Source organism: Corythoichthys intestinalis, chromosome 1 (assembly GCF_030265065.1).
Source record: "Corythoichthys intestinalis isolate RoL2023-P3 chromosome 1, ASM3026506v1, whole genome shotgun sequence".
Classification (NCBI taxonomy): domain Eukaryota; kingdom Metazoa; phylum Chordata; class Actinopteri; order Syngnathiformes; family Syngnathidae; genus Corythoichthys; species Corythoichthys intestinalis.
The window spans coordinates 65939007-65951038 of record NC_080395.1 but is presented as its reverse complement, the minus strand read 5'-3'; the positions used below and the strand labels follow the sequence as shown (position 1 = coordinate 65951038).

At 37.1% G+C, this 12032-nt stretch overlaps 1 protein-coding gene across 1 annotated transcript in view; it reads left to right on the top strand.

Annotated features, from left to right (window-relative positions):
• The window catches only part of wdhd1 (WD repeat and HMG-box DNA binding protein 1), a 94237-nt gene that overhangs the window by 38433 nt on the left and 43772 nt on the right, over positions 1-12032 (top strand). The window contains exons 7-14 of the mRNA XM_057851238.1: positions 1176-1226; positions 1309-1404; positions 1484-1576; positions 4089-4195; positions 4319-4460; positions 6701-6920; positions 10247-10434; positions 10538-10722. Of these exons, the coding sequence (XP_057707221.1) occupies positions 1176-1226; positions 1309-1404; positions 1484-1576; positions 4089-4195; positions 4319-4460; positions 6701-6920; positions 10247-10434; positions 10538-10722 (1082 nt within the window). The remainder of the gene's footprint in view (positions 1-1175; positions 1227-1308; positions 1405-1483; positions 1577-4088; positions 4196-4318; positions 4461-6700; positions 6921-10246; positions 10435-10537; positions 10723-12032) is intronic.

Sequence of the window (12032 nt, the reverse complement as noted above, 5' to 3'; positions counted from 1 at the left end):
GCATTTATTTTACGTAAATATGTCGAAGTACAATGCTAGTCTGTTAGTGAATGTAGCTAACGGCCGCCTGATGTAAACAGAGCATGGTACGAAAAATATACCATATTGGCCCGAATATAAGACGGCCTTGATTATAAGACGACCCCCCCTTTTTCAAGACTCAAGTTTGGGGAAAAAAAAAGACTTTTTGAACACCAAATTAATTTTATACAGAAAATAGTTACAGCACATTCGAAACAAATGATTATAACAATATATTTGAGAGAAAAACCATGTTATTTAGCCTCATTCAAATCTTAATATCTGAACATTTAAATATGTAAACTAAAGTGCAATCACATTTGTAAATGAATGGCTGCTGGTTTTTGAAATGTGAATAAACCAATCTATTTTGATAAAACAACAAAATTGCAATAACTGCATAACTGTAACTGTAGTCTTGAAACAAATCTGAATAAGGAAAACCATTGCAATAAAATAATGCAAACTGGTTAAACTTGAGAGTAGCTGAGATCTATCATGACAGAACATTGCTTCAATGATATCTGGCGCCATCTAGCGTCGTGAATGGGGCGAGAGATCTGTCAGGATGGAACATCGCTTCCATGATATCTGGCGTCATCTAGTGTCGTGAATGGGTATAATGTATAGACCGCGAATATAAGACGACACCCTCTTTTTAAGTCTTATTTCAATGCAAAAAACACAGTCTTATATTCGGGCCAATACGGTAATACATACTTTGAATCCTCGAACAAATCACTCCTGAGACAATCCTTCCTGTTTGAATGCGGTACAGCATGCGGCTGCGTGGTGACCTTTATGTCAGGGAGTTCCAGCAAGAAAGTCTCGCCCCTTTCACCCCTGGTTATAACATAATGTACTGTAATGCTAATTTGAAGTAGAATTTTATCTGTAGCCCCCCCTCCTTCCACCACCTCTGCTTGACTGGTGAACAAGTGTTACAATTGATTCTAAGATGTATAAGATGCCTTTCAATTTTCTTTTAAATAATAAATGCTAATGTGTTGGTCAAAAATGTTTCGTACATTAAACAGCTGCATACTGTACATAGTGTATCTGCATCTCAGTTGTACTTGAAGTAGTGAATGGCATGACACCCATGAAATGAGAAACATCAAACATTAATTTATTACTAATACTTCTTTCAACAGGCATCTGCCAGCTGTGATGGCTCAGTCATTGTGTGGAACATTGAAGAGCAGGTACGTTAAAGATAAACACTAGCCTGCACCATGTTTCATACTGTGGCTGGTCTGTGTGATAGCATTTTGTGCATGTATTCAGTCTCAGGTGATCAGCTGGCCTCTGTTGCAGAAGACCAATGATGTCAGCAATGCAAAATCAATATGTCGCTTGGCCTGGCAACCTCGCACAGCAAAGGTTTTGACCAAACTGTTCACGTTTTCATCTTCTTATTATACAGTACGTTGTGTATGTTATCCACAATTTATGTCATTAGTTTTTGGCAGTTCCTGTGGATACTAGGGTTCACCTTTACAAGAGAGGCTCCTGGGACCATGTGAGCACTCTGTCTGATGATTTGCCGACTCAGGTGAGCTTCACCAAGCTGTCTTTTCATGCAGTTAGAATTGACATATCTGCAATATTTTTATTGTTGTAGATTCAATTTGCGCTAGTGTACAGTTTGAATGCTTTTATTGATAATTAAAGTAATAGAGACAGAGAATGCTTAAACATATTATGAAAGAATCCACTAAACAACACACCAAGTATTTTTGTTCTAAAGAGGTTTGTAAAGTATAACATAGAAGATGCTTCCATCAATTCTTTATCCATTTAAAAACCCATAAATACGCCGGAATTGACTATTAAGTCGTAGGTGTCCATGTCCTAATATGGAATATTTACAAAAAGAAATGTCACACAAACATTTGATTACTCAAAAATATATTTAATAAGCAAATTATAATCAGTGCGAGGCACTGGGGATAACCCAAGACTCGCTTGAGAGACTGTCTCTCGTCTGCTCTGGGAACACCTTGGGATCCTGCTGGAGGAGCGGGTTGAAGTGGGTGGGGAGTGGGAAGTCTGGTCTTCCTTGCTATAGCTGCTGCTCCTACGACGCGACCCCGGATTAAGCGGTAGATAATGGATGGATATTAAAATCAATAAGTCGAATGTGTTCGCCATCTGCAGCGGCCTTTAGAGGGAGCCACACACCTAAAGTCCCACTTGTCTTTTCAAAAGAAAAACGGTGAACTTTAAAACCAAAAATAAAAGTAACTGTTTACAAAGAAAAAAAAAAACATCCACTTTACTTTGACCTAGATGCTAACAATGGACAAAATCCTGTTAAAAATCCCTGTGGTTGGTTATTTTATTAACTTAAGGCTAACGGCTCTCGGCGCTAGCAAACAGCTTTGTTGTAGCACACTGTGGCTATCCTTCCTCTTTAAATTTGTCAAGACACTCAGGGTTCTGTAATCAAGCATTGGACGTAGCCTTTGTTGGGGTTTTTTCTTGGGTCACACTGTATTTCAACAAATTCAATACCAATTACGTCACTTCTTATCATCATTAGAACAAATGATAGACAGAAGCTAAAATGATTTGATTAAAAGCATGCAATTTGAGGGCTGGTATTTGTTGGCCCAAAAAATAACTTTCAACACCCAATAAAAATAGTGTAAGAGTCAGTGCATTGAAAAGGTTGAAGGGTGATTTGGTCGCAGCAGAAACCACACAGTCTATTTCTCAAGGGAAAACCAAAAAAAAAAACAGCATACTTATTGACCCATTAACATTGCATTGTTGAGGAGAGCAAGCCAGTTTAAAAGTACTGCTTTTTTGTGAGAATTATATATATGCATACACTGTATATAGAGTAACTTATGGAGGACCAGGAGTGCAAAAATTAAATAATTGACTAAATAAGTTATTAAATGTATCATTAAAATGCTTCCATTTCAATATTTATTTATTTCCATTTTTACTTATTTCAACATTTATTTATTTAGTCCAATATTTTTTATTAAATTTTTTATTTCATTTTTTAATTATTTATTTCAACATTTATTTCATTCTTGCACTCATGTTCCCCTTGTACCGCATGAAATAATTTTATCTGTCATTGGCTCATCAATCGCTGTGTTGGGGCGTGAACTAGGCCAGGGGTTTTCAACCCAGTCCTCAAGGCACACTGTGGGTCCTGGTTTTTGTTCCAGCCGATCCAGCAGAGACAGTTGAACCAATGAGGCTTCTGCTAAAACAAGCCACACCTGACTGCAATCAACTGATTGCACTTGTAAAACACCAGATTGGGGAAAAAGTGTTGTCATCTTGTTTGGTAAGAATGAAATCCTGCACCCACAGTGTGCCTTAGTGGAATAGGTTGGGAACCCCTGAACTAGGCAGTGTTTGAGTTGAGCGAGTCAAGCTACGTGGCCCAGGAGTCAAGCTATCGCTCCTTCCTACCCAACAGGGCAGCATTGCAGCGATTGCTGAGGTTCTGCATGAGCTTTCTCTGGATTGAATAACGGACATGTTAGACTTAGCAGAACACGTTTACGCAGAAAATTTGGTCCCTTGAGCACATGTCTTACAAAACACAGCGGTTTATCGCGAGCGAGAGCTCATGCAGAACCTCAGCAACCGCTGCCATGATGCCATGTTGGGAAAGGAGGAGCAATCACTTGACTCCAGAGCCATGTAGCTTGACTCGCTCAACTCAAACCTGGGGAAATTCACAACCGCCCAATGAGTTTGATGAGCCAATGACAGATAAAAAATTTTCATATGGAACAAGGGGAACAAGAGTGCAGGAATGAAATAAATATAAAGTGAAATAAATGTTTAAATAAATAAATAATGAAATAAATGTTGAAATAAAAAAATCATGTTTAGATAAATAAATGTTGTGATAAATGAATAAATGTTGAGATAAATAAATGGTTAAATAAATAAAAAAAATCAAAATAAATAAATAATTATTGAAATTTTAATGACACATTTAAAACTGTATTTCATTGTGTATTTATTTATTTAATTTTTGCAATTCCTGGTCCTCCATAGTATCTTGCTTTGACAACTGTTTTTGCTTTTAGCCCATCAATGTGACTGCATGGTCCCCATGTGGACAATTCCTGGCAGCTGCCAGCGTGGCAGGGTTCATAACAGTGTGGGACATTGAAAGCAAGTTGTGTGTCGAAAGGTATGTAACGTATGTGAGAAAATCTGAAATGAAATAATACACTATTTTAATGGTGGTTTCAAAGATAATAAAGAATGAAAGTAGGCAAGTTATTTTCTTAAATTTGCCTTCTATGCTCCACAGGCAGAAGCATGAGAAGGGATTCACGGTGTGCAGTTTAGCTTGGCACCCTTCAGGCAGTCAAATTGCTTACACTGACACTGAAGGCCACCTAGGCCTTCTGGAGTCTTTCAGCCCATCCATCTCTAAAACAACCATGCCCAAGGTATTGCTCCGTTGTGTGTAAACATTTACAAAAAGTACACTTCCTGCTGTATTCAAATGCCAATTCGATATTATGGCATCTGCATATAACTCTTTTGCTTCAAGATACTGGTAATGTATTTGCCAAGAGCTGTCTCATGCATAACAAAATGGTGAATTAAAATTTTAAATAATCATCTAATACAGTGTCTGCACTTTCCACACAATGAGCTGTTTAGCAAATAGCAAATATCATTGAGTAAGTCAGACCCCCAAAATATTTATATTCCATATTCAAATACCCATATTCTTGTATTAAACAGGGCTATGGCCAGAGTATTTAACAGTGAAAAGGTGATTTTTTTTCTGCAAATTACAGAGAATAGGATTTGAAAAGAATAGAGATATTAGTGAGTATCCTATCATGAATCTGTGGGCCAATAATTTTGCAGTCTACTACGTGCTACAAGGATTTCATCAAACTATTTCTGTCCTTAATGGATAAAATGGTGAATTTAAAAAACGGTGAGCCACTCCCGTTTGCCCCATATTACGAAAATAGTAATTGGTGTCAAGGAAGAATTGTTGTGAATGATGCATCTCGACTCTTTTGAACCGTCTCGGCGAAGAGAAGCATTTAGCCTGCCTTGCTCAGGCATGAAAATCTCTCACCTTTTGGCGAAATTCGCTGTTTTGAAGTTAAAAAGGGTGACCTACGTGAACTGTGTAGATCTGAGGAGAAAATTTTTAAGGGGGGTGGGGAGATTTTTTTTAATGTCGGACACTTGGTATGCAAGCGGGGAAAGCGGCACAAAGCCAAAAAAAAGCGCACCGGAGTGGCCAAAACATTAACTTATTTCAACGAAGCAAAGGAAGGTACACTGTTGTGTCCAGTCTCTTCAATGCCAAGCTTGGCTGCATGTCGGCTATAAATGAACACCTAACTAACGACATGTTTTATTGAAGTTGCTAAGCCTGTCGCGATATGCAATGAGTCCATTTATCGCGCAGTAAATAAAAATGAGGGCGGTAATTTTCACGGCTGCGTTTTATCGTCGCGTGCGTGCGTGTACACGTGCGTGTTGATGGCACATGAGACTCCAGTTCCTGTAACAGATGTTTATTGGTCATCAACACGCCGTAGAATTAAAGTTCAGACATGCAAAATAAGGAAACATCTATTTTAAACACTATAAACGTTAGCATTGCTACATTGAGGCTAATGGGGAAAAAAGGCAACCTACTTTAGCCTGATATAAAACATTGGCAATCTTCTCCAAAACGCAAACTTGCAGTTAAAAGGTGACACTTCAACCATGAAAAATCGCTGCTTAACAGCATTTGCAAACGGAAAAAAAATGAAGGAAAAAAAAAAAAAGATTACTGACACCACATGCAATGACCAAAAAGAGCTTTTTTGCGGTGTGTAAAGCATTCGGTTAGCGGTTTAGCGAACGTATTTCCAGTGAATAGTTCAAAATAAAAGCACATCATGTTCGTCATATAAATAGCGATTTCTGGAGTTAATCGCACATACTTCAGAATTAGATTCTTCACTTAGAATAGCTTTAAAATGACACCCTTTTAGAAAAATCTGATTGCCAATGAATAATTATTATACTACTTTTATATATAGTAGTATACTATAATATTAATGCTAGATATTTTGTTTAGGAATTGTTTTGGTGAATCATGTTGGAAAGGCAAACTCCGTGTTCTGAATCATTCCATTCTTTTGCACTAGTTAAGGCTATCAGCATTTGACCTCATTGTTTATTTGTGATTTATTGTGTTTTTTTACGTGTTTATTTGTACTTGAATAAAGAATTTAAGTGTTCCAAAATTTTTTTGTGAATTAATAAGAGTAATAAAAAATTTCATTGCTAAATTAGTTTTTTTTTAAAAAATGTGAAAATAAAAATTAAATTACTCGACTAATCGTAAAAATGGTCGGCTGACGAATGAAATGAAATGTTTGTTGTCATCATCATCGGTATCATTGACAGTTGCAAAATGTGATATGATTAGCCCGGAGAAAGAAAGAACCGAATCGGGAGGACATTATCAGGAGAAAATGAGTCGTTTTGGACAGCCCTAGTTGTACAGTGTACCGGAACATATTTCCTCCACACCCTTCTCACCTTCTTAACCCCTGCTCTGACCCTTTTCATGCCTGGTTGTTGGTTGTGCTCGTTATCAATGTTGCTACGGTTTTAAACTACATTCAAGCCCGACAATTAAGATGTTCTGGATTGTAATTAGGTGACTGCAGAGAAAGAAGAGAAAGGCTATGAAGCTCTATTTGATGACGATGATGATGATCATGTCATGGATGAAGGATGGAGTGATGCCAACTCCCCTTCAAAGAAAGCTGCCATTGGGATCAATAAAGATGAGGATGATGATGATGACGATTTCATCATACCTGCGACAGGGCGGGTGAAGAACAGAGGAGCTGTCCTGGATGATGAAAATTCACTCGGTCAGTGTTTGGTGCACAGTCACTTTTCTTATTAATGTAGATACTAGGGCTGCAGCTATCGGTTATTTATTTAATCTGTCAAATAGTTAGTTCGAGTAATCGGATTAGGAAAATGTAAAACGCTGAAGAGTAAATTTTTGGAGATGTAAAACAAAGGCCTGCTTTCAAAAGAGCATTAAATGCGAATACAAAATACATTTCTTGAGTGTTTCTTCAAACTATGCAGAATTGTACTTTAATTTCACAAGAGCAATACATGCATTTAAAACTAAATTTTCGGGCTGTAAACCACTACCTTTTTCCTTCATTTTGAATCCTGCTGCTTGTAATCCAGTGCGGTTTATTTGTTGATTTATTTGAGGTAATAGGTAACACTTTATTTGATAGCGGCGTCATAACACTGCCTTAAGACCGTCATGTTTATGACATGACACTATCATGGATATTACTGAATGCTTATGTCATTAAGTGTCATCCGTCAAATTATGTCACTAACTCCATTTAAATCCAGCTTGGATCTTTTACATCCATTCAAAATGAGATAATTTGCTGGATAACTTTAAATGACATCTGTTATAAGTATTCATAAATGCTCATGACTATGGCAGCAGCTATCGATTATTTTAGTAATCGATTAATCAATGAACTAGTTAACTAGTTAGTTCGAATAATCGAGTAATCGGATAAGGAACATAAAAAATTAAAATACCTGAGCTGAGCCTCACAGTAAAAAAAAAAAAGAGGATCTATGTACAACAAAAGAACATTTAGCTAACTTACATAGCAAAAGGCCGCTTTCTTAAATGCTATAAAACTTTTTTTAATACATATATATATATATATAATGTTCTTAACAAACGGTTCAGACACAGTCCCACAAAAAACGGCTAAATATACCCATAAACTACTTTACGAATGCATTAAAAAAAACATTAGCTCAAACAAAAACTTACCTTATGTTGGTCTTAACAAGGAGCAGCTGGATTCAGTCACGTGAAATGAGGCAGACTAGAGGGCAATGTATCCACCCAAATCGATAAAACTAAATGCAAACACTTTCAAAACAAACCATTAGAAGGCCACTTTAATTAAATGAATACTCGAAGCAGCAAAATTTAAATTTAAATATTTTTTTCTAATCGAATACTCGAGTTAATCGATTAATCGTTGCAGCACTACTCATGAGTGTCATGTCATAATTATGATTGTCTAATGACAGTCATATGGCGCCACTGTCAAATAAAGTTTTACCAAATATCATAACTAGCAATTCATTAAACAACTGGAACAGTAACTAAAGAAATAATTAGCACGAACTGGAATGTTGATTGTTATTTACATCTGTTGCGCTGCAATGCATGTTCGACAACAACGGTGTTGACAGCAGAGGTTGCATGTCTCTCCCATCGGAGCAGTGATGGCCAAATGAAGCTTCTTGAAGCAATGAAGAATTATAGCCCATTGGTTCAAAGTTTCATGGTGGTTCATTTGGTCATATGACAGTCGTATGATGCCGCTGTAAAATAGTTATACCGGTTAATATATTATGGTGTAAATATCCCATAATATAGTGAGGACAGCTGCGGCTTAACTATGAAGAAATGCTATTTTCGCGCCAATTTGGTGGGTAGCGACTTATAGTCAAGTGCACCTTATAGTGCAAAAATTATGGTAAATGAGGATCAAAGTATAGTAAAGAAACAATTGGCTAACTTGCATAGCAAAGGTCCGATATCTTAAATGCTATTGAATGCTAATTTTTTAAAAACAATCCTCTTAATAAATCGTTCAAACAAATATTCCCACAAAAAAACTGCTAAATATACCTCTAAGATAAATTAGAAATGCATAAACAATCAAATTAGCTCAAACAAAAACTGAGAACCTTATCCAGATCGTAATAGGGAGCAGCTGGATCAAACCATGTTAGATGAGTTGTCATATTCAAGATTGCTCCCACAGGGCAGCATTTCCACCAAAATCAATAAAACAAAATGCAAACACTTTCAAAACAAACCATTACAACGCCACTCTAATTAAACGAATCCTCGAAGCAGCAAAATTTGATTCGAAGCATTTTTCTAATCAAATTACTCGAGTTAATCAAATTACTCGAGTTAATCGATTGATCGTTGCAGCACTAGTAGATACATTTAAACTTTTTTTTTTTGTGTTTCTGTGTAAACAGCAACAAATAGAGAAGTAATTTTCTGTGCAGTGTTGTTTGGTGAACAAAACTCACTGGATTAAAACACATCTTCAACATTTTGATTGTTAATTTCTTGTGCTACATGAGTGTTGCTTTACGATTGTCCCAAGGTTTCAAAGATATGAGGGTGTTGCAATAGGAGAAATCACACTCGTTTACTGTATTTTGCATTGGATTGTTTTAAAATAACGGCCTAAATAATGTTAATTCAGTACGTGACACGCATGGACTCGGACCACAAATAGGAAATTTTGCTCATGTGGTAAACCTAGCTGCTTAGAGAGCTGTAGCAATCAACAGTGTGCTCCGCCTCACTTTACAAACAGTAAAGATTGGTCTCAGCACTTTTATACAAAATTTCTTCAGATCAGTAAGGAGTAACCACATAAATATTATACACTAAAATGCATGTTTATATGATGTCATTATTATTTTTGCTTGTTAGCAAAATAAAAAAATTTAAAAAACAAATCGTGTCCCTTGTATCGAAAATCGTACCGAACCGTGACTTAACTGTATCGTTGCATCCCTAGTTAGACTACAGCGTGTTCAAACGTGCCATCAAATTTGGGTAATGTCACCACCATTGCGGACAGAATTGCATCAAATACAGGACGCAGAACCACCTACTTTTGTCTAAAATGCACGTTGAACACCCTGGACAACTAATGTTGTCCAATTGCGAACTTTGAATTGTCTACAGTGCTTGTACCAACCTCTTGTTGTCTTATATTTTCTATTGCAAGAAGGAGATAGTATGTATAGCTCTACAGACATACACTCAAGAACATATGGGTCAATAAATAAGAGTTTAATGATAATATATAAAATGTTAAAAAAAAATGTAACACTTTTAGATTTATTTTAGACCATTTCGTGCTTGACTCTTTCGCCAATGGTAACGTCTGGTGGTGGAAACATTTCTGTCTGGTTTACATCATATATTTTTTTTATTTTTTTGTGGCCATTAATGGAGCAATCGCTTAGAAAATATATACGTACTTGTTCTTCCTTTGCCAAGATGCACCCTTTTTTGACAACAGTCTCCAAATAAAGCAGGGCAGACAGAGATTCCAGTAAATTATAGATGATAGTCTCTCATGATATCACTCCACAGATTCCGGCTCGCTAAAGCTTGGTCAAGCTAAGTTTGATGGCGATGATGATGATGCTGACAGTGCCATGATGAATGCAGCAACTATGCCTGCGACTTTGAAGCCTATCTATGATGGGCCACAACCGACGCCACCTCAGAAAGCTTTTCAACCAGGCTCCACCCCTATCCATCTCACTCATCGCTTTATGGTAGTTAGCAATGATGCATTCTGAACTGTTCATGACTCACATTTTGTAAAATAAGTTTTAGTTGTAGCTGCCCAAAAAGTGTCTAATGCTAAGTCTTTCTCAGATGTGGAACTCTGTGGGGACAGTGCGAGGCTACAATGATGAGCAAGACAATGCGATTGATGTGGAGTTTCATGACACAGCCGTACACCACGCCATGCATCTCACAAACACGCTGGGCCACACCATGACTGACATTTCCCAGGAGGCCGTGTTACTGGCCTGCCCCAGCACGGATGAGCTTGCAAGGTATGCCAACTAATGTCCAGAGTCAGAGGAGGTTGTAAAGCTTATCAGACACAAATCTGTCACATGCCGTACATAAACATTTATAGAAAATCTGCCTTTAACACAGTGATTTACTTCCTTATATCAATGCAATGAATGAAAAACCTTTTGAAACAATCTTAGATTAACATGCCACCTAGAAAGCTAACCTGCCGAGCAGAGATCGATGCATTTGTTTTAGTAAGAATATGAATCCAAACATTGACATATTCAATGATTCGTTACACCCCGATTACAAATTCGTAATCTAGTGGAAAAACATTGCTTTCCAGTTAAGGAGAAGCATCTGATGTTTACTTGTACAGCTTTTGTTGGTCTGATTGCATTGTTTTAAACTAACTATTGCCCAAAACAGAACACCTCATGTTGACTTATAACAAATTAGTTCAACAACCCAGCTTTCTTAACTCTACTTTCAATCATTGTGCAATTTGCGAGGAACTAAGTGTCTTGTCTAATCAATTAGTAGCCTAAAGTATGGTGCAAATAGACTGAGGAGAGTGAAAAATGTTCAGAAGAGAATGATTTGTTCTGATTTTAGCAATACCATGGCTTCTAGAAAAACAGATTAATTGTGTTGTAAAAGTTTTTTTCCAGTTCGCCAGGTGGCCAATGTAAAGCCTTTTCTTAGCCGCCGTGATCTTGAAAAAGCAATTTCTGCCTTTATTAGCTCAAGGCTTGACAACTGCAGTGCACTTTATGTTGGTATTTCCAAGTCCTCTATTTCGTGTCTGCAACCTTTTCAGAATGCTGCTGCTTGATTTTTAACCAGTGCATCTAGGTGTGATTATATTACCCCCGTGTGACCGTCACTTCACTGGCTTCCAGTTCATTTTAGAATGGATCTGAAACTTTTACCGTTTGTTTTTAATTCTGTTAGCGGCCGGGCGCCTTTCCTGGTCAATCCTGCCGGAGCTCTTCGTTCTTCCGGCCAGCTTCTTTTTCAAGTTCCTACAGTGCTGGCCAAAAGTATTGGCACCCCTGCAATTCTGTCAGTTTCTCCCAAAAAGGTTTGCAATTCCAAATAATTTGGTAGTATTCATTTATTTTGCTTTAAATGAATGAAAAAACACAAAAGAGAATGGGGGAAAAAAATTAAATCATTATCATTTTACACAAAACTCCAAAAATGGGCCAGACAAAAGTATTGGCACCCTTTGAAAAATCATGTGATGCTTCTCTAATTTATGTAATTAACAGCACCTGTTACTTACCTGCGGCACATACCAGGCAGTGGCAATGACTAAATCACACTTGCAGCTAGTTAAAAT